Here is a 21,770-nt window from a genome sequence, read left to right as displayed (position 1 = left end):
ATTCATAGTGGAGAAGGATCTGGGGGTTTTGGTAGATCATAAGCTCAATAATGGCATGCAATGCCAAGCTGTGGTTTCCAAAGCGAGCAAAGTCCTTTCTTGTATTAAGAGAGGTATGGACTCCAGAGAGAAAGATATAATTTTTCCCGTGTTCAAATCATTAGTAAGACCTCATCGAGAATATGCAGTTCAGTTTTGGTCACCAGTTCTCAAAAAGGATATTGGGGAACTGGAGAAAGTGCAGAGAAGGGCAACCAAACTGATAAGAGGCATGGAGGAGCTCAGCTATTAGGAAAGATTAGAGGAACTGAATTTATTCACTCTTAATAAGAGGAGATTAAGAGGGGATAAGATCAACATGTACAAATATATAAGGGGTCCATATAGTGAACTTGGTTTTGAGTTATTCACTTTACAGTCAACACAGAGGACAAAGGGGCACTCTTTACGTCTAGAGGAAAAGAGATTTCATCTCCAAATACTGAAAGGTTTCTTCACAGTAAGAGCTGTGAAAATGTGGAATAGACTCCCTACAGAGGTGGTTCTAGCCAGCTCAGAAGATTGCTTTAAGAAAGGCCTGGATTCTTTCCTAAATGTACATAATATAACTGGGTACTAACATTTATAGGTAAAGTTGATTTGGGGAAAATCCAATTGCCTCTCGGGGGATCAGGAAGGATTTTTTTTCCCCTGCTGTAACAAATTGGATCATGCTCTGCTGGGGTTTTTGCCTTCCTCTGGATCAACTGTGGGTATAGAATTGGGTATACGGGATTGTATGATGATTTTTTTTTGTGGTTGAACTGGATGGACTTGTGTCTTTTTTCAACCTGACTAACTATGTAGCTATGTATGCCATTTTACTTGTAACTAAATATGTTTGTAGATTACTGTTTTAAGGAATATACTCTGTATTCCTTCATGTAAATATTTTATTTCAACCTAATATTTTCTTCCTTGGTGTAAGACTATAGATAGATGTTTGTGTATTAGCTGGACTTTAGCTAGATACTCTAATAAATGTTATTATATTTAAAGCTTTCACTCTTGGTCAAAGAACTCTCATTTAACCCACATCATATATAGATACGATATTAAATCTTACATCTATAGTTAACTGGTAACATATCCAATTACAGCATAAATTATGGGAAATCTGAGGGGATGGGGATAGAAATAAACACACCCTTACTACATCTGATAACTACACAATTCAATTTCAGATGGACGGAATCACACATAAGTTATCTAGGGACTAAAATACAGAAGAATCTAAGCTATTTGAGCTTAATTATACACCAATGGCAAGAGAGATTATATCTGACTTTCAGAGATGGGACAAAGACATTTTTACATAGTTCGGGAGGACAAACATCATAAAGATGAATTTGATGCCAAGGCTCTTATATCTAATATAGACCCTGCCAATTAAGATCCCCCAAGTTTTCTAAGAGACCTTAGATCGAGGTTCCTGAGATTTATTTGGGCTGGGAAACCAGCAAGAGTATGCAGAACTATCCAAACACTCCCAAAGGGAAAAGGAGGGATTGGGGTCCCAGACCCAAGAAGATATCAGGAAGCCTCTCATCTAGTCAGAGTTGTGGAGAGGTGTGGGCTGAGCAAGGAGAAACCTTGGAACAGGCAATGATAGATATCCCTTTGGAAGGTTTGGTATGGATACCAGAAGCAGACATACCAATGGAAGTAAGAAAACACCCGACAATAGGTGCCACCTTAAAAACGACTAAAAATATATTCCAAAAAATTAATATCTCAGCCTACCCTGGCCCGATGACCCTGATCCTAGGTACACCCGCGTTTCAGCTGGGTCTCACAGACCCCAGATTTTATAGCAATATGTCGAAGAGGCATTAGTAGGATTATTCACTTTTTAATAGACAATCATTTAATGACTAAAAGAGATTGAATGAGAGAGCACCAGAATTAGACTTCTTTAGGAAGATACAACTAGATGCCTTTATTAGATCCAAGCTAAATACATATGTAGAAGTTAGGGCACCGACAGGGTTTGAGCAGATATGTCTGAAGTGGGAGTCTATGAAACACTCGTCATATTTCTATGCTACATTAACCAGACTAGAAACCCCGCAGAAACTTAATTTCCTTCGGACGTGGGAGATGGACCTGGGAGTAATATTCTCCCAGGAGCAGAGGCACAGGATCCTGCTATTCAATCAAAAAGCATCAGTGGCGAGTAGATACCAGGAAGGGAGATACAAAATTCTCACTAGGTGGTACAGAACACCGACGGTATTACATCGGATATACCCCTAAATATCAGATATCTGCTGGAGATGCCAGGAAGCAGAAGGTACTATACTAGGGTGGCACAATGGTGTAGTGGTTAGCACTCTTGCCTAGCAGTAAAAAGGGTCGCTGGTTTGAATCCTAACCATGATACTACCTGCCTGGAGTTTGCATGTTCTCCCTGTGCCTGTGTGGGTTTCCTCCAGGTACTCTGGTTTCCTCCTACACTCCAAAGACATGCAGGTAGGCTAATTGGCTTCTGTCCATAATTGGCCCTAGTATATAAATGTACAGGGATAGGGACAATTGTAGACACTCACTCAGGTTGAACTGGATGGACTGATGTCTTTATTCAACCTTACTGACTATGAAACAACATATTTTTTGGGAATGCGTGAAAATTAAAGGATTTTTTTGAGAATGGTCACTAAAACTATAACAGGAGTGTCGCTGGGAGATAATCCGGCAACATATCTGCTATTTGATATCCCTATATCAGTGGAGAAATACTAAAACTCTCTGGTGAGACATCTTCTGGCGAAGGCGTCTTTCCCTGTCCTGTGGAAGAAGGATAGCCCTCCATCGGGAGCACAGTGGTTTGATAGAATAGCAGAAATTCAACAAATGGAAAATCTCACTTTGGCAATGAAAGATCAAGATGGGAGGTAACGAAAGACATGGGCCTCCGTACTTGGCTTATAAGGAGGAGATAACAGTAGAGGGGTAAAGTAGCTGGCTGCTCGGCCAGGAGGGGAGGAGGAGCGAGGCACTGAGGAGGAGGGGTTTCCCTTTTCTTTTCTTTTTTTGGGTGGGGTGACATTGAGGTAGGGGGGATATATAAACGTAAAAGGAAAAGTGGAATTCACATCAAGATAAATATTAACCCAGGAAGCAATAGAACGTATACAACTAAGGGAATGTAATATAAGTTTCATATTAATATCATGTACGACTATGTGGAATTGTAATGTGAAAAAGAAAGAATAAAAAAAAAAAAGTACCCGAGTACCTGTCACCAGCCCATTAGAGTACCCGAGTACCTGTCACCAGCTCATCAGAGTATCCGAGTACCTGTCACCATCCCATGCCTCAGAATATACGTTGGGGTGTTTGCTTTTCAAAATGGGATCATTTTGTGGGTGTTTCCATTGTCCTGGTGCTCCAGGACCTTCAAAAGTGTGATAGGTAGGAATGAAATTAGATGTGTAATTTATGCTCCTAGAATGCCTGATGGTGCTCCCTGCCTTTTGGACCTCTCGATGTGGCCAGGCTGTGAAAAGGTCTCACATTTGTGGTATCGACATGCTCAGGACGAGTAGCAGAATGTATTTTGGGGTGCAATTGGAAGTATGCTTATGCTGTGTGTGAGAAATAACTTGACAATTTTGTGTAAAAAAAATTATTAATCATTTCTTAATTTTCCCAAAAAGTGTGGGAAAAAATTACAACTTCAAAAAACTCACCTTGCCGCTTACTAAATCTCTTGGACTGTCTACTTTCCAAAAGTGGGGTAATTTGGGGTATTTGTATTGTCCTGGAATTTCAGGGCCTCAAGAAATGATAGGCCATCAGTACATCTGGTGTGATCAATTTTGAATGGGTTGCACCATAGCTTGTAGACTATAACTTTCACACAGACCAAAATTTATGAACACAAATTTGTTATTTGCAAAATTTTATAATATAAACTAAAAAAAAAAGTGTTTTTTATTCAAAATGTTTAATTTTTTTTTACTTATATCGCAAAAAACAAATAACCCAGTGGTGATTAAATACCACCAAAAGAAAAGCTCTATTTTTGTAAAAATGATAAAAACTTTGCGTAGAGTGTTGCATGAGGTGACCTGTATTGAAGTGGTTAAAAACTCCATGATGATAGAAATAGAAAGTAATTTTAAGACCGTTTTAAAATATATGCCTGTCAATATATAAATAACAAACTTGCCACTTACCACTTAGATTACCAAAGCCATTCTTGTACGATTCCCAGAGCTGGTCAAAATCAACAGACCCATCTATACGCCTTTGAACAAAAGTCCATCCTGCTTCTATGAGGAAAACAAAACAAAACTTAAGTAATCATTAGGAGGAGTAATCATTAAGAGGTTCAACTATGTTCTTTAACTCTTTCATTGCCAATGGTCAATTGATGCATGAAAACCCTGACCGAAAATTTAGCAGAGAGAGTTTATTCTATTGACAATAACTTTTCTATTTTGATTAGCTGAATAATTTAATTTTTTTTTAAGAACATATGTATTGAGTACTCTATTGTAATAAATGCCCTGATTAGGTATATTTAGTCAAGGCTGCCAGGTGGATAAAAATGTAGAAACCCTTTTTTAATTTTTAACATTATTAAACACTTTTTTTTTTAAACACAAAACCAAATAAACTGTATTTCATTCTGTGTTTCTTTCAGAAAAATAAATAGCTTAACAGCTAATGCAAAGAGCTGTTTACTAATGGTTTGATTCCTGATCATTAGCTGAGTATTACTGCTGTACACTCCTAAATGTAACCGGGACCCTGCTTAGCAATGTTGTTCTATGGATTGTGTGTGAGAATGGGTTAAGTAGTTCAAATATGGTGAAATACAATATGTGCTAAAATTTTCTAGCTTCATTTGAAAAATGTAAGTGTTATACTGCAGTTATTGGCACCTATTCTATGTTTTAAATAATATATAACCTGTAGATGTCACTCTATTTTTGGCAGGGAATTGTGTGATGACAAACTGTTGGCCTAAAATCTGACCGTTAGTACACTTCATCAGACAATTGTTGTCCAACTTTCCACCAAACATTTTGGATGGCAGGCTAGTGAAATTTTTGCCGGCAATGGTCTTTTGTCAGATTTTCCTATCGTGTGTACACAAGTCCATCACACAAAAGTTGAAAGTACAAACATGCATCCTCAGAATCAATGCTCAAACATGACTTTAGCAGAAGGTGCCCAAAGGATGGCGCTCAAGAGCTGAAATTCCTCATAGTACGTCACTACGTTTGTGTTTGTTGGCCGACAATTGTGTATCGTTTGTATGCAAGACAAGTTACTGGCACTTTGTTGGCCAAAAATCCAACCTTGTGTACGAGGCTTAACACTGTTGCAAAACATGTGTTTTAGTTACATACTACATAGGGTTCTTAGATATAGACACATAACAGTAGTGTCTGGGGCTGAGTGTATAAGACTGCCAATATCCAGAAAAACAGTATATGTATGATGCATGAAAAGTGCAGCAGGATATAACCCCCTTGGACTTTATAGGCATAGATAACGTAGAAACTTAAATAGATTTAAAAGGCAACAACGCCACTTTTATTGCTACCTGGTTAAAATATAGCCGACGCATTATGCAGGATAGGATTGGCCTCTTCATTAGGGATTTGAGTATTTAAACCCCTGCACCACACTGGCTGGCCTCAGTTGGAAGTTTCCCAGAGGACCTGGACGCATCTTCTGTGCAAGCAATGTTCGGTAAATATCTTCACCTGATCCCATGGGGCTTTGTTCACATCCCTGGGCAATCACCAGCTATTTGTTATGCTGTATACCTACTTATAGTACCTAACCCCCTAGAAATACTCTTTTGAAATGACTGTTTCTGGCTATCCTTTCTGGGTTAATGGATGTGACATTATACTCACACCGCATGGCTAGACGTTTGATGTCCTTTAAGCCCTGTATTTTAACTTTTTGGTACTGCATTTACATGCTTACCTTTATCATTTTTTGAACTGGCTGTCTATGATTGGGTGGTCCTTGTAACTGCACAGCAGCCTGCTCTGTTACCCGCTTGCTTTGTCTTGGGTGGGTGGTGAGCTTGCCAGCCCCATCTAATCCATGCTGTTCTATGGTTGTATGTCTGTCCACTTATCATATGTTTGATTTTTGTAAGTATTTACAACATCCTTTATATTGGTCTACATTTGATATATTATTGCATAGAAATGGATTATAAAAGTAATTATAAATTTGCATTATATCAATTGATGTAAAACGATATTTGTATTTTTAGAAAGGATTGAGTATTCAAACACCCCTGAAGAAGGAATATAATTCCAAAACATGTTGGGATACATTGCAGCAACTCATGCGGATGGACCACAGTTTATCTCTGGCAGTAAATAAAAGTGTAATTTTGCCTTTTAAATCTATTGACATTTCTACTTGATCTCTGCCTATAAAAGTCCAAGTGGGTTTTATCCTGCTGCACTTTTCGTGCATCATACATATATTAGATATAGACACACTGTTAAGCTGGCACTACATGGATCAAAATTCCAATTCATGTGTGGAAACTGCGTTGAACAGAAGTCGATCTGCTTTCTCAGATAAAAGCCGCTGGATTAGCTCTGCAGACAATGGGTTGCATCCATCAATCGACTTGGGTACAACCAGGGCTGGACTGGGACAAAAATTTGGCCCTGGACTTCATCCAGACCGGCCCACTTTAATTTTGCAAACACGCAAAAAACAGTATATAAACTGTACGCAATTGCGAAAAAAAGCCCCTAGAGAGCCCCCCTTACATCAGGGTCCCCAGAGAGCCCCTCCTTACATCTGGGTACCCAGAGAGCACCCCACTTACACCAGGGTCCCCAGAGAGCCTCCCCTTACATCAGGGTCCCTATATACCCTTCCCCTTACATCAGGGTCCCCAGAGAGCCCCTCTTACATCAGAGTCCCCAGAGATCATCTGCCTTACATCAGGGTCCCTAGAGAGCCAACCCCTTACATCTGGGTCCCCACAGAGCCCCCCTTACATCCGGGTCCACAGAGAGCCCCTCCTAATATCAGGGTCACCAGAAAGAGGGCAGGTAGTGGGCAGGGACCTTGTGGTTGGGGACTCCTGCACGGACTTGGGGCTATGGGCCCCAGATTAGGGGCTATAGCCCCAAAAGTCCCCCCCAGCGATGCCACTGGCTGTCACTGAAACCGGCCCACTGAGCCATCGGCCCACTGGGAAACTCAATATAGTCCCTATGGCCAGTACATGCCTGGGTACAACCAGCCTGTTGAATTATTTACACACAATTACTGCTGGCGGCTGTAGCTGCAGAACACAGTAGTGCTACGAGAGGCATTCCCCCATCAACACTGACTGTGTTGATAGGGGAATTGAACAATTTTCTTTCCTTCCACCTGCTATATGGTGAAAGTTGATAAGATTCCTATGTTTTTTAATTAGAACACTAACTAAACTTTCTATTGCCTCTGGGTTTTTGTTTTGTTGCTTTTTTTTTACCTATGCCCAGTGAAATCAAAATTATCAGTAGATCCAGTGATATAGACAATTTTAGTTATATAAAAATATAGGCTTTTAAGTCACGCAACTGTACATCCTGGTGCTCACTCAGAAAAGAATCCTGAATACTGTTTTTTTTTTTATTTACAGGATAAACAAAATCTATTTTAAACAGTTATCCAGCCAACTACCATTTCTGATACAATCCGCATGCTTTCTCTAGGCATTCAGATAATCCTCTGTTTGAAGCATGCCTATTTGCCCACATAAAAGGCAGAGAATTGTTAACCTTGTGAGAACCAGACAGAGGATTTACCAGTGCTATGTGTTTCCAAGAAAATACCATATAACCTCACCTGTCCATATCTCTGGATTATTGATCACTTCTTGGTTTTTACATAGTTTTATCATATTATCTTTTTCTTGTTGGAAGATGCCACAGATTTGCTTTAATACCATTAAACTTGCAGACTTACCGGCTGTAATTTCACAGTATACTTCAAAGGGCTGAGCATTGGCTGGTTGAATTTTAAATATGCCACTCTTCTCCCCATTCAAAAAGACTGCATGGCAATCAGAAGGCAGCTCTAGAAAGACATGAGATTTTAGGTAGTTTTAGGTAAATATCCATGCACATCAGCAGTAATGCTATTTAAAGTGTTATGATGGTCATCTTGAATTTTGGCCGATTTATGATGAATCATGGCCTTGTTGGCACCACCCAGCCTGAAAACTTGACTCGAAAATCTGACAATCAAAAAAGCTGGGAAGAAAATTCTCAGTCAAACAGTGACTGCAGGCAAACAGATGAATTTTAAATATGCCACTCTTCTCCCCATTCAAAAAGACTGCATGGCAATCAGAAGGCAGCTCTAGAAAGACATGAGATTTTAGGTAGTTTTAGGTAAATATCCATGCACATCAGCAGTAATGCTATTTAAAGTGTTATGATGGTCATCTTGAATTTTGGCCGATTTATGATGAATCATGGCCTTGTTGGCACCACCCAGCCTGAAAACTTGACTCGAAAATCTGACAATCAAAAAAGCTGGGAAGAAAATTCTCAGTCAAACAGTGACTGCAGGCAAACAGATGAATTTTAAATATGCCACTCTTCTCCCCATTCAAAAAGACTGCATGGCAATCAGAAGGCAGCTCTAGAAAGACATGAGATTTTAGGTAGTTTTAGGTAAATATCCATGCACATCAGCAGTAATGCTATTTAAAGTGTTATGATGGTCATCTTGAATTTTGGCCGATTTATGATGAATCATGGCCTTGTTGGCACCACCCAGCCTGAAAACTTGACTCGAAAATCTGACAATCAAAAAAGCTGGGAAGAAAATTCTCAGTCAAACAGTGACTGCAGTCACAGAAGCATTGGCTGTCAGGGTACATAAGCCAGCAGGGATGGAAGAATTCATTCATTTCTCTTGTTCAACTTACAGGGATTAAATAGAGAAATCTTAAAATGTATGGCTATCTTTTCTGTACAATAAATTGCGAAAAATTCTCTCTGCTCTATAAGTAATTACATCAGAGAGTATTGTGTGAACTGGTGAGTGCTTTAATAAATAATGGAATATAAAAAGGTCAAAATAGTGCATGTGAATTATCAAATCACAGGTGTACAGATGTAAAACCACCTGCTCTGAAATTGAAAGCGTGTTAAATAGAATTTGGCACCAAAGCTACCTTGTGAAATGTTCAAAAGAGTTATTTCAACAAACCGAGAAGCAAGGAGAGACAAGTGAACTAGTTCAACATTTTGTTACTACAGATTAGCAACGGAACATAGGCGTTATCCTGTAGGAATAAAGGATAATAAGAAACACCCCAAAACAATAACAATGGGTAAAGAACCTTTTAGACAGAAGGCTTACCCAGTTTGTAAAATAAATCTTATTAAAGGGACTGACTTTCATTGTATGTCCCTGTGGTGAATTTCATCACAACTACAGAACCTTACATCCATAACAAACACATTTCATGAGACAAAGCTAAATAACTCTACTGCCCTGTACACGCGGTTGGAAATTCCAATGGAAAAGGTCAGATCGGGTGATGTTGTCAGAAAATCCGATTGTGTGTGGGCTCTATCGGACTATTCCCTTCGGAAGTTCCGACGGAAAAAGTTTGCTGGATCTAAGATTTTCTGACAACAAAATCTGATCAGACTTTTTCCGATCGTTTGTAGAGAATTCCGACGGACAAATTGCCACGCATGCTCAGATTAAATTATGAGACCAAAGCTATTGGCTACTAGCCTCTACCTAGTCCCGTCATACGCAATGTATGTCACCTCGTTCTGAACGATCGTATTTTCCGACAACTTTGTCCGACCGTATGTATACAACACAAGGATTTTGTGGTCGGAATGTGCGACCGTGTGTACAGGGCATACCTATGAGCCTTGGCTGCTCTAGTCTTCTTCCAACCTGAACCCACAAGAAGACAGGGCCTTTAGTAGGGATACAAGATTGTAAGCTCTAGCGAGCAGAGCCCTCTAGTCCCTCCTGCATTGATTTGTATTGTAAGTGTACTGTCTGCCCTCATGTTGTAAAGCGCTGCACAAACTGTTGGCGCTATATAAATCCTGTATAATAATAATAATAATACAAGCATAATTATCCTGCCAGCAAACAAGGGGAGATGCAGTGTTGCACTGACTACATCAACATCTGGAGAAGGGGAAAACGGTAAAAGTGGTAGTAAACACTGCTTGGGGATTTGTACTTATAGGTAAGCTTTTAAAAAAGTTTACCTATAGGTACAAGAAAAATCTCCTAAGGGTCCTTTCACATGGGGCGGATCAGTGCTGATCCGCCCCGTGGATATCCGCTTGCTCAGCGGGGATCACCGGAGCGATCTCCACTGAGCAGGAAGATGGCAGGTCTGTCTCTACACGCTGCACTGGGACGGACCTGTCACGGCACCGCTCCGATGACAGATGGAAAAATAGCTTTTTCCTCCTTCACACTTTTTCAGATCGGAGCGGGTCGGATGTCAGCGGACTTGTCACCACTGACATCCGACGCTCCATAGACCTCTATGGAGCATCCGTTCAGGTCCGCCTGAAAAACTGACAGGCGGACCTGAACGGATCGTCCGTGTGAAAGGGGCCTAAATGTGCACTGTTTAGGAGATATTCACTATTTCTGAGTATGGCATCCATTCAGAGTGCTGTGCAGCAATCGTGGCCCTCATGCACATGCACAGGAGTGATGTCATCGTGGCTCAGCCATTCAAACAGCCAGAGCCTGCAAACCCGAAATGAAGACTGGGTGATGGCTGGAAGCCCTGTCAACATTTTAAGGTAATTGTTTCTAGGGATTTTTGCTAGTATGCAGTGCATATAACAATATGCCATTGACGTGCAACGGGAAGTTGTTCATTTATTTATTTTTACAGTTTTTGCTACCATTTTAATTTGGGGTTGCTTCAATGCCACTATCCTGGGAAAAGTAATGCCTAAACGACAAGATAGGAGGTCTTGAAATGATTAATCAGATTACCTGCTATTCTTTGTTCTACAAAGTGGTATAATGGTCAATTCTAAATTGGTATATTAGAGGACATATTGTGAATCATGTCAGTGTAAACCTCTGAGTAAATATGCATCTGCATAACCTAGTCAAGATGTTGCTTGCATTGCTAATGTATTAAAGGAAGAAATTCTTCCACTTTCAAGTCATATACAGTATAATAATAATAGTGTAATTGTTCATACATGCACTGCCATTGATGCGGAATTTAGGGGAAAGGTTACTCATAAAACCCCGCGGGGCTTCCAGTAACAACAGAATTGTTAGGGAACATTCAGATTGTCAGACAGCTATGAACTTTCACCCACTTTTTTGTTTCCAAATTTATACCAGACTGGAGCTAAACTACATGGTTGGAAATTTTGAATCACGAAGAGACAAATATAATAACCCCATAGCAGCAAGTTTGTACTTACCTTTCCTAGTAACTATACAGTATATATATATATATATATATATATATATATATATATATATATATATATATATATTTTTTTTTTTAACTGAAGCAAAATGAATCTGCTACTACATATTTTCTCTGCCCCCAGTGACTAGGGGCATCGCTTTGATTCCCTCCAAAAAACATTCAAGGCTCATTTATATTTTGTGTTGCGTTAACACTGCACTGCAAACATTTTTGGCAATGGAACTGCAGCACGGCAACGCATGTAATGAGTGTTTTTACTCATCAATGTTAACATGCATTACTGCAATGCAAAGATGTAAATGGACCCTTAGACCCCTTTCACACCGAGTGCATTTTGCAGGTGCTATAGCATTAGAAATAGCGTCTGCAATCTGCCCTCAAACTGCTGCTCCGTTGTCTCCAGTGTGAAAGCCCGAGGACTTTCGCACTGGAGCGTTGCGCTGGCAGGACGTCAGGAAAAGTCCTGCCAGCAGCTTCTTTGGAGCGGTGAAGGAGCGGTGTGTTTACCGCTCCTCCACCGCTGCTCCACATTGAAATCAATGGGGCAGCGCGGCTATACCGCCGGCAAAACACCGCTATTGCGGCGTATTGCGGGCGGTTTCAACCCTTTCTCGGCCGCTAGCGGGGGTAAAAGCGCAGCAAATCTGATGGTAAAACGCCGCTATTAGCAGTGTGAAAGCCGTCTTAGGGTCCTTTCACATGGGTCGAACAGTGCTGATCTGCCCCATGGATATCTGCTTGCTCAGCGGGGATCGCCGGAGTGATCTCCGCTGAGCAGGAAGATGACACTGCGCAGGGACAGACCTGTCACAGCGCCACTCTCCCCTATGGGAGATTGGGTGACGACGGACCGCAGTGTCCGTCTTCACCCGATCCAATGACGGATGGAAAAATAGCTTTTTCCTCCGTCACACTTTTTCAGATCAGAGCGGCTCGGATGTCAGCGGTCATGTCACCGCTGACATCCGACGCTCCATAGAGCTCTATGGAGCATCCATTCAGGTCCGCCTGAAAAACCGACAGGCGGACCTGAAAGGATCGTCCATGTGAAAGAGGCCTTAATGTCTAGAATTTTTCTTTTGTTATTTAGCTCTTGACACTAAGTGAAAAGGTTTAAGAACTATTGCTCTCCCCCATTCTATCTTAGTTGCTATTATTTTTAGCTTTTTTTTTTTTTTACCATTCACACTATATTGATCAGCCATGAGCCTTCTCCACCTGCGACTTGTTACTCAAAGTACATACTGCAAAGTACACCTGCTCTCCTCAGGAATGCCTGAATGCACTTTGGCCTACTTAGCCTGTATCTGATTGGGGCTGGGTTCACACTATTTTGAAGTGGATGCGGATTTCCCGCATTCCAATTCGCATGACAGAAGATTGTGATCAGCTCTCTATGGAGCTGGTTCACATATCTCCGGGGAGCTGCAGAACGGCTTGCACAGGAATGCATCTTTGGCTCAGTTTCAGGGCCAATTTCAGGCAAAAATTCAGCCTTGATTCGTCCCTGAAGTGGAGAACAGGGACGCACCAGGCCCCTGCTGCGATCCGCGACCATCTGCAGTGTGAACCCAGCATAAAGATTCAGTTTGTTTGATGCCTTTCTGGCTTCTTACTATTTTGGATAATTTTTTGTGAACAACATGGACATTTTGTTTCTGTTTCTGTCTGCTCTGATCGTTTGCTTGTTTATCCACCTTTAGTCCAAACCAATAGCCTGTCTGACTTGCATTTATGTAATGCACCTGGTTCCATCCACAGCACTGCATTATGTTAACATATGCTGGGTTATATGATGTTGCATTAAGGCAAGCCACAGCACATCTGTTGGCAAAGTGCATTAGGCTACAATTTAGAATGAATGGCACTGCATCGCACCAATGCACAGAAAAATCCAGGGAATATCTGATTGCCTCTTGGGGATCAGGAAGGAATTTTATCCTCTACTGGAGAAAAATACTGAAACAAAAACATCATATGCAGCCAACTGTGTCCAGCAAATGCAGCCAACTGTGCCCATCTTAAGTAGCCAACTGTGCCCATCATATGCAGCCAACTGTGACCATCATATGCAGCCAACTGTGCCCATCATATGCAGCCACTGTGCCCATCATATGCCATCAAATGTGCCCAGCAAATGCAGTCAACTGTGCCCATCATATGCAGCCACTGTGCCCCCCGCTCGCTGGCCCGCTGTCTGCTCAGGCATTTACACCATTGTGGTTCAGGTCAGGCAGCAGGTGACGGCAGCGAGCTTTGGGACCGGTAGAGCTATCAGGCGATGGCTCCTGTGTCCTCCCTGCATGTCTTCTTCCTGTTCTGCTAGGTGGCCAGTGGGATTGCCTCTGCCTTCAGCCAATCAGGTGATCAGTATTAGATCTGCGCCTCCTGATTGGTGGAGAGGGGCTCAAAGATAGCAAAGCAAATACCCTGTTTCCCGGAAAATAAGACCTAGCATGATTGTCGGTGATGGCTGCAATATAAGCCCTACCCCCCAAATAAGCCCTACCATGTTTCCTTAAAAAAAGCCCTACCCTGAAAATAAGACCTACAAGGACTTTAACTAGGGCAGTATTCATTTTCATTTGCTTTGCTAACACCTGGGTGGACTGCAGAGCATTGCGCTTGCAGTTCTTTTTTGAAGCCTATGGCACAAGATGGCACAACCCCCCCCCCCCCCCAAATTACCCCATTTTGGAAAGTAGACACCCCAAGTTATTTGCTGAGAGGCATAGTGAGTATTTTGCAGCTCTCATTTGTTTTTGAAAATAAAGAAAGACAAGAAAAATGTATTTGTTTTCTTTTTAAATTTTCAAAACTTTGTGACAAAAAGTAAGGTCTGCAGAATACTTACCATGCCTCTCAGGAAATATCTTGGGGTGTCTACTTTCCAAAATGGGAAAATGGGATTATTACACTTCAAGCAGGCTCTCTCCAGCCTAAGACAGGAATCTACAAGCCGCTGGGGAAAACCCCGGTGATTAGTTCACACGGTGCCACATGCGACAATCTGCTGATCAAACAAGACTAAAAAGTGGCACGCTCGTGTAATAAATGTCTACGTACAAGTGGTACCCCTTTCCGAATAAGGATGACACCAAGTCCCACACAATCTTGCCAGCGCTTCCTATGTAGTCAGGGCAATTTGTCGGCTCTACGTCTTTGTGACTATCTTTGTCCTTGTAAACCATATAACTACATGTATAGCCTGTGGCCCATCTCAGAGCTTATACATCTTGACCCGCTATCTGGCACGCTTGCTGGGAAGGTACTGCTTGAATGACAAGCAGACAGAAAACGTAATCAGGGACTCATCAACGCAGACAACTTGATGAGGAGTAAACAAGTCTGCAAAACGTTGGTTGAAGTGGTTTACGAGGGGCTGAATTTTGTAGAGCCGATTGTATCCAGGGTCTCCACGAGGACAACAGAGTTCATTGTTGTTGAAGTGCATGAACCGCAAAATCTGCTCGTATTGTGCCCTGATCATGGAGGCAGAGAACACGGGCATATGGTGAATTGGGTCAGTGGACCAACATCACCGCAATTCACTCTTTTTGGTTATGCCCATGATGCCTGACCTTGGCAGGGACCACAACTTCGTTGCCAGGGCTATCTGTCATGGAGCCGCTGTCGTCTACAGGATCGTATTCTAACAGATGAGTGACTTTCTCTTCACCATCTGTCATGCTCAGAAACGTGTAGGCCCATTCACTAGTGTACCTTCGATTTGCCATTTTGCGCTCTAAATTTAGTGGTACACTAGTGAAACTCACAGGTAAAAAAGCTCCTAGGCTGTCAGCAACTGTATCAAAATGCTACCAAAAAAAATGTTATTGATCGCAGGGATCAGGCCTGACTCTGCAAACACTGCAGTTATGTGTTTAGTGTTTTGTAAGTGACAGTGATAGATCAATATGGCACTTGGGTGGGTTGGGCTGGGCGGAGGGGCAAAACGCAAGTGCTAGCAGGTATCTGGGCTGATCCCGCTAACATTGCATTTTTGGGAACCAAACTGCTGGGGACGCTAGTATAGATCTGATCAGATATTGATCTGTTCAGATACTATACCACTAAGGGAGGTGTATGCTTTGCGCGTGGGTGTTAGTGGTACTGGCACCTGAGACGACGCAGACCCTAACTGACACTAAAACTTAACTTATATCACCCGCCGGGCGATCAGGGGGTTAAACCTTAATTAGGTAATAAACGGCGGGTGCCCTGACACTATAAAAAACAAACTAACTAACCAGCGTCACTCGTAACAGTTATACGGTGATCACTGGTGAAAGGGTTAACTAGGGGGCGACGGCTGACGGCGAACCTAAATACTTACCTGCCTAACTAGCGTAACCTGTGACACTAATACAGCGATCAGAAAAATGATTGCTTAGTGACACTGGCAAAGGGGGTGATCAAGGGGTTAAAACTTTATTAGGGGGGGGTTAGGGGGGTACCCTAGATCTAAAGGGGCCTAACACTAACTGCCCTACCACTTATAACAGTCACAAATTACATCAATGCAGTAATCAGTAAAAAAAAAAAAATATGCTATTGGTGTCACTGTGACAGGGGGTGCAGAGCGGGGTGATTGGGGGGTGAAAATTGTGCCTGCGTGTTCTACTGTAAGTGTAGTGTTGGTACAAACTCACATTGATGTCTTCTCTCCTTGGCGCCGAAACTAAAAGACAGACGCGAGGGGAGATGACATCACTTCCTCTGCCACTGTTTACATTACAGGCGCAGGGGAAAGATTCCATTCCCCCGGAGCGACCGCGAGGGGGTGGCCATGAATCAGTGGCCTCCCCCTCAGCACGGATTGCTCCCGGAATGATGCCAACCTCCTCGATGCGCCCATGGAGGCAAGCAACTTACCCATATGTTACTTTAAAATAGAAAAGGTTGCGATTTAACCGAAATAAACCTACAGTAAATATATAATGTGAAACACATGTTGTGCTGAATATACCCTTGAGAGTGACAATGTTACTTAGCCTGCCCGTGCCATTCTGCCACAGTATATCTGCGTGAGGCGATCGGCAAGTGGTTAATGCTTAAAATATTATTGTTTCACATGTTGTAAGAGACTGACAGAGACTGAGGCCGCGTACACACGGGCGGACTGTTCGCCCAACCTTGTCCGCTGAACAGTGTTTGGGCGGACAGTCCGCTCGTGTGTGGGCTTTCAGCGGACAGTTTCAGCGGACAGTTGGACGGACAAAGTCTTTCGGAAATTCCGAAAAACTGTCCGCTGAAACTGTGTTTGAGCGAACAGTCCGCCCGTGTGTGGGCTTGTCCGCTGTACTTTCGAAATGAGCGGACTGTTCCCGCTCGGAAAGTCCGCCCATTTCGAGCGCGTGTACAGGTAGGCGGGGCCCGCGAAGGAGACGTCGCGGGCTCCGCCGCCTGGAATGGGCTTAAAGGGGAACCCCAACGCCGAAAAAAATCGGCGTGGGGGTTCCCCCAAAGTCCACACCAGACCCTTGTCCGAGCACGCTACCCGGCCGGCCAGGAAAGGGGGGCGAGCGAGCGCGCCCCCCCTCCTGAGCCGTACCAGGCCGCGTGCCCTCAACATGGGGGGGTGCCTTGGGGAAGGGGGGGCCGCGCGGCCCCCCCCACCCCAAAGCACCTTGTCCCCATGTTGATGAGGACAAGGGCCTCTTCCCGACAACCCTGGCCGTTGGTTGTCGGGGTCTGCGGGCGGGGGGCTTATCGGAATCCGGGAGCCCCCTTTAAGAAGGGGGCCCCCGGATACCGGCCCCCCACCCTATGTGAATGAGTATGGGGTACAATGTACCCCTACCCATTCACCTGTGAAATAAAGTACAAAAAAAAACACAACACAGGGAAAAAATATTTTATTGCACAGCTCCGGGGGTCTTCCGTCTTCGGGGGTCTTCTCGCCGGACTCCTCCGCTATCTGTGTGTAGCTCTTTTACTAGCGGAGGAGTCCGGCTTTCTTCCTCCCCGCCGCCGGCCTCTTCTCCCGACTTCGGGGGTCTTGTCCCCCTCTTCGGTTCTTCTGCCGGGCCACCGCGCCTTCTTGTAGCTCTTTTACAGGCGGTGGCCCGGTCTTCTGTCGCCGCTGTCGTCGTCGCCGCCGCCGCCGCCTTCCGTTCTTGTTCTTCTTCTTGTTCTTCTTCTTCTTCTCCTGGAGATGTTGACTCGACGATCTCTCCGGCCGGAATGCCAGAGCCGCGCTGTGCGGTCACTTATATAGTGACAATGGGGCGGTGTCACATGGTATATGTCACATGGGTTGGTCACATGGTGACCCCGCCCCCTTACGATGTCATAGTCCCCATGTGACATCAACCCATGTGACCAACCCATGTGACATATACCATGTGACACCGCCCCATTGTCACTATATAAGTGACCGCACAGCGCGGCTCTGGCATTCCGGCCGGAGAGATCGTCGAGTCAACATCTCCAGGAGAAGAAGAAGAAGAACAAGAAGAAGAACAAGAACGGAAGGCGGCGGCGACGACGACAGCGGCGACAGAAGACCGGGCCACCGCCTGTAAAAGAGCTACAAGAAGGCGCGGTGGCCCGGCAGAAGAACCGAAGAGGGGGACAAGACCCCCGAAGTCGGGAGAAGAGGCCGGCGGCGGGGAGGAAGAAAGCCGGACTCCTCCGCTAGTAAAAGAGCTACACACAGATAGCGGAGGAGTCCGGCGAGAAGACCCCCGAAGACGGAAGACCCCCGGAGCTGTGCAATAAAATATTTTTTCCCTGTGTTGTGTTTTTTTTTTTATTTCACAGGTGAATGGGTAGGGGTACATTGTACCCCATACTCATTCACATAGGGTGGGGGGCCGGTATCCGGGGGCCCCCTTCTTAAAGGGGGCTCCCGGATTCCGATAAGCCCCCCGCCCGCAGACCCCGACAACCAACGGCCAGGGTTGTCGGGAAGAGGCCCTTGTCCTCATCAACATGGGGACAAGGTGCTTTGGGGTGGGGGGGCCGCGCGGCCCCCCCCTTCCCCAAGGCACCCCCCCATGTTGAGGGCACGCGGCCTGGTACCGCTCAGGAGGGGGGGCGCGCTCGCTCGCCCCCCTTTCCTGGCCGGCCGGGTAGCGTGCTCGGACAAGGGTCTGGTGTGGACTTTGGGGGAACCCCCACGCCGATTTTTTTCGGCGTTGGGGTTCCCCTTTAAGCCCATTCCAGGCGGCGGAGCCCGCGACGTCTCCTTCGCGGGCCCCGCCTACCTGTACACGCGCTCGAAATGGGCGGATTTGCCTCCTCCTTACGTGGGCGAGTCCGTTCATTTCAAAAGTTGAGCGAACTGTTTGCCCAACCTTGTTCGTCAAACAGTCCGCTCGTGTGTGGGCAAGTCCGCTCATGCAAATTTTGAGCGGACTGTTTGCCGAAACTGTTTGACGAACAAGGTTGGGCAAACAGTCCGCGCGTGTGTACGCGGCCTAACTGGTAGCCTAGCTCTGTGGAAGAGGGTGCGCCCCCGAAATGTGTTAGTTATACCCTATGATGGTATATGGTGCATAGTTCTACACTGTGTATTTATATGGCTTATTTGAGTTGCTGTTTGTGAGTACCCACCTTTTATTAATTTTATAATTTATTAAATAGCATTGGTAATGCACTAGGTGTGCGCGCGCCTTTCATTTTTTTGTCTTTATTGTAGACTGACAAACTGCTCACATGTTATAAAAGATTGTCATGAACTACTTGCATGGTACAAAAGATTTTCATAGGCTTCCGTGTTAATGCACACCATTATTCTTCAGTTGAAACAGAAGTTCTTCAAACCACACTAATGTACTCAAGTCAATTAATTACCCTACTCCAAAAGCATATCAAACAGATAGAAATTATTTTAGTTATAGCGCTGCACTAACGTATTAAAATTAATATTAATAAAAATTTCCAAAATAGCGTATATATATATATATATATATATATTTATGGTGTAGAGCCCTCTGACCGATACGGATAAGAATGACAGACAAGGATAACATAAACTCGCTTACTTGAAATGGACCTGAAAGTGTGCCTTGGTCTAACGTACGGTATACCAAAATAAGGGGGCATACCTTAAAATGAAATAAATATGAAATGGGTGAAATGAGTACTCATATGAGGAGTGTGCTAGAGTAAAGGCCTGATAAAAGGGGCGGGTGGGCGGGTATCGCGCACTGGAACCGACGAGGAAGGATGGGCGAACGGCTGCTTATATACCACCGGGCTCCACCCATAATTTCAGGCCACCATACTGGCCTTTCTATTTATGGTGTAGAGCCCTCTGACCGATACGGATAAGAATGACAGACAAGGATAACATAAACTCGCTTACTTGAAATGGACCTGAAAGTGTGCCTTGGTCTAACGTACGGTATACCAAAATAAGGGGGCAAAACACTCAGGTAGGGGAAGCATTTTATTGAACACAAACTGTTACTGGGTAAGCTTGACAAAGGCCTGGGCCATCTCAATCTGCGGATTGGGTACGTAACGTGCAAAGCAGGAGGACTTCCATCTACCCAACTTTTTAATAACATGGACCGGGACCCCTTGGCGGGAGGCCGTTGAAGCTGCCCCGATGCGAAACGAATGTCCTGAGTAGTGCGCAGGATTGAGGTGAAGGATGCCCAGGAGTATCCTGACATGCTCCATGAACTGGGCTGCGTTGAGAGGTTTTGAGTGAAAGGGTAGAAGTGGGCCAGTCCCTGGTTGATCGGCCAAAAGGGTCAACAAGCGGGAGAGGACAGTAACCGGACACCAGCGGTTGTAGGTCTTATAGAAATGTATGTCCGTCCCTGGGCCAAGCTGCTGTGTCTTGGAAACCGCTAAGTGCAAGATGAAGTGGTCCTCGAACCTGACTAGATGGTGCTTGCACAGCATACGTGCCGAGGGGCTACTGCAGGTAAACTCGCCTGGGCGCAGGAAGCCGTAGAAGGCCAGATGTATGGCTGCTTGCAGGACGACACTGACATGGAGACCGAAAGGTGAAGAGGCCAAAATGTCTGACATGTCCCTGAACACTTCGCCTGTGATGGGCAGCCGTTTGACGCTGGAAACTGGCCGACGTTTCTGAATGCCGCGCATGAGAGCCCGGATGGCGTGAAAGGTAAATAAGGAGGGTTTGGTAGGGTCCTGGAGGGACGTGAAGTGTTGTACCCCGGCCAAGTACAACCGGATTGTGTTGAAGGATAATGCCAAGTCCGAATGGCAGTAGGAAAGGAAGGCAAGGACTTGTTTGACCCGGGAGGACTCTGTATTGTGAGATGATGTGAAGCGACTAAAGGCCCTCCAGGCCGACTGATAGGCCTTGCGGGTATTGTCTGAGAGGGAGTGATCGATGAGTTGCGTTGCTGCTGACAAGTGTGGGGCTAATCCAAGATCAGTTGAGACCAGTCCGGGATAGCTGCTGATGTTAGTTCGGCTCCGGGTACCTGATTAAAAAATGAAACAAAGTTAAAGCGGGAGAGAGCATCCGCCGCCTGATTAAATTTGCCGGGAACAAAGGAACAATGAAGGTTGAACTGAAACAATAATGAGAGCTGAGTCAGTCGCCGCAGGAAGGACATAATCTGTAGAGACCTGGACCTGCCTTTATTAACAATCTCCGCAGTGGCCAGGTTATCTGTAGAAAAGACCACCGTCTGGCCCGACCAGCTGCGGCCCCAGGTGTGTGCAGCGGCTACAATGGGATATAGCTCAAACAGGGAGGACGTCTCAGTGAAGCCAGGAATAGCCAGTATCTGTGGAGGCCAGGGGGCTGCGAGCCAAAGGTTGCCAAAGATTGCTGCAAAGCCCGTGGAGGCCGCCGCGTCGGTCACCACCCGAGGTGAAAGGGCGGACACGGAGGGGACGAACAGGGACACTCCGTTCCAAGAAGATAAGAATTCCTCCCACATGGCTAGGTCTGCCATAGCCGCGGAATCCAGGCTGAGTACTTGCTCCGGGTCCTGAGAGTGGGATAACAAGGCTAACAGGCGTGACACGAACGAGCGCCCCTGGGGGATGATGCGCATAGCAAAATTAAGCATACCAAGAAGGGACTGAAGTTGTCTCTTGGTACAAGTTCTGGCATGAGTGAAGTCCCTCAGGACCGTCCTGATGCGGGTCAGTTTATCCGGGGGAAGGCTGGCCTGCATAGTGTTGGTGTCTAGGCTGACCCCGAGGAAGGTGATAGCCTGCGACGGACCCTCCACCTTGTGCTCGGCGATGGGGACATTAAGATTATTGAAGACTACCCTCAACTTACCCAGATCTCGTGGAGGAGAGCCGGGTGGCTCTATCAGCAGGAAGTCATCCA

At 44.8% G+C, this 21,770-nt stretch overlaps 1 protein-coding gene across 3 annotated transcripts in view; it reads right to left on the bottom strand.

Moving 5' to 3' along the window:
* ANGPTL4 (angiopoietin like 4) overlaps window positions 1-21,770 on the bottom strand; it is a 99,892-nt gene that overhangs the window by 11,555 nt on the left and 66,567 nt on the right. For all 3 annotated transcript variants that reach the window (XR_013272221.1, XM_077475780.1, XM_077475781.1), the window contains 2 exons: window positions 7,996-8,106; window positions 4,221-4,316 (listed from right to left, as the gene is read on the bottom strand). Coding sequence is in view for 2 of the 3 variants with exons in the window: in XM_077475780.1 (XP_077331906.1) it covers window positions 4,221-4,316; window positions 7,996-8,106 (207 nt within the window). In the remaining variant the exon portion in view is untranslated. The remainder of the gene's footprint in view (window positions 1-4,220; window positions 4,317-7,995; window positions 8,107-21,770) is intronic.

The sequence above is a fragment of the Lithobates pipiens genome, unplaced genomic scaffold (assembly GCF_037356315.1).
Source record: "Lithobates pipiens isolate NorthernLeopardFrog02 unplaced genomic scaffold, aLitPip1_a1.2 Scaffold_13, whole genome shotgun sequence".
Classification (NCBI taxonomy): domain Eukaryota; kingdom Metazoa; phylum Chordata; class Amphibia; order Anura; family Ranidae; genus Lithobates; species Lithobates pipiens.
This window is presented reverse-complemented; position numbering and strand designations above follow the sequence as displayed.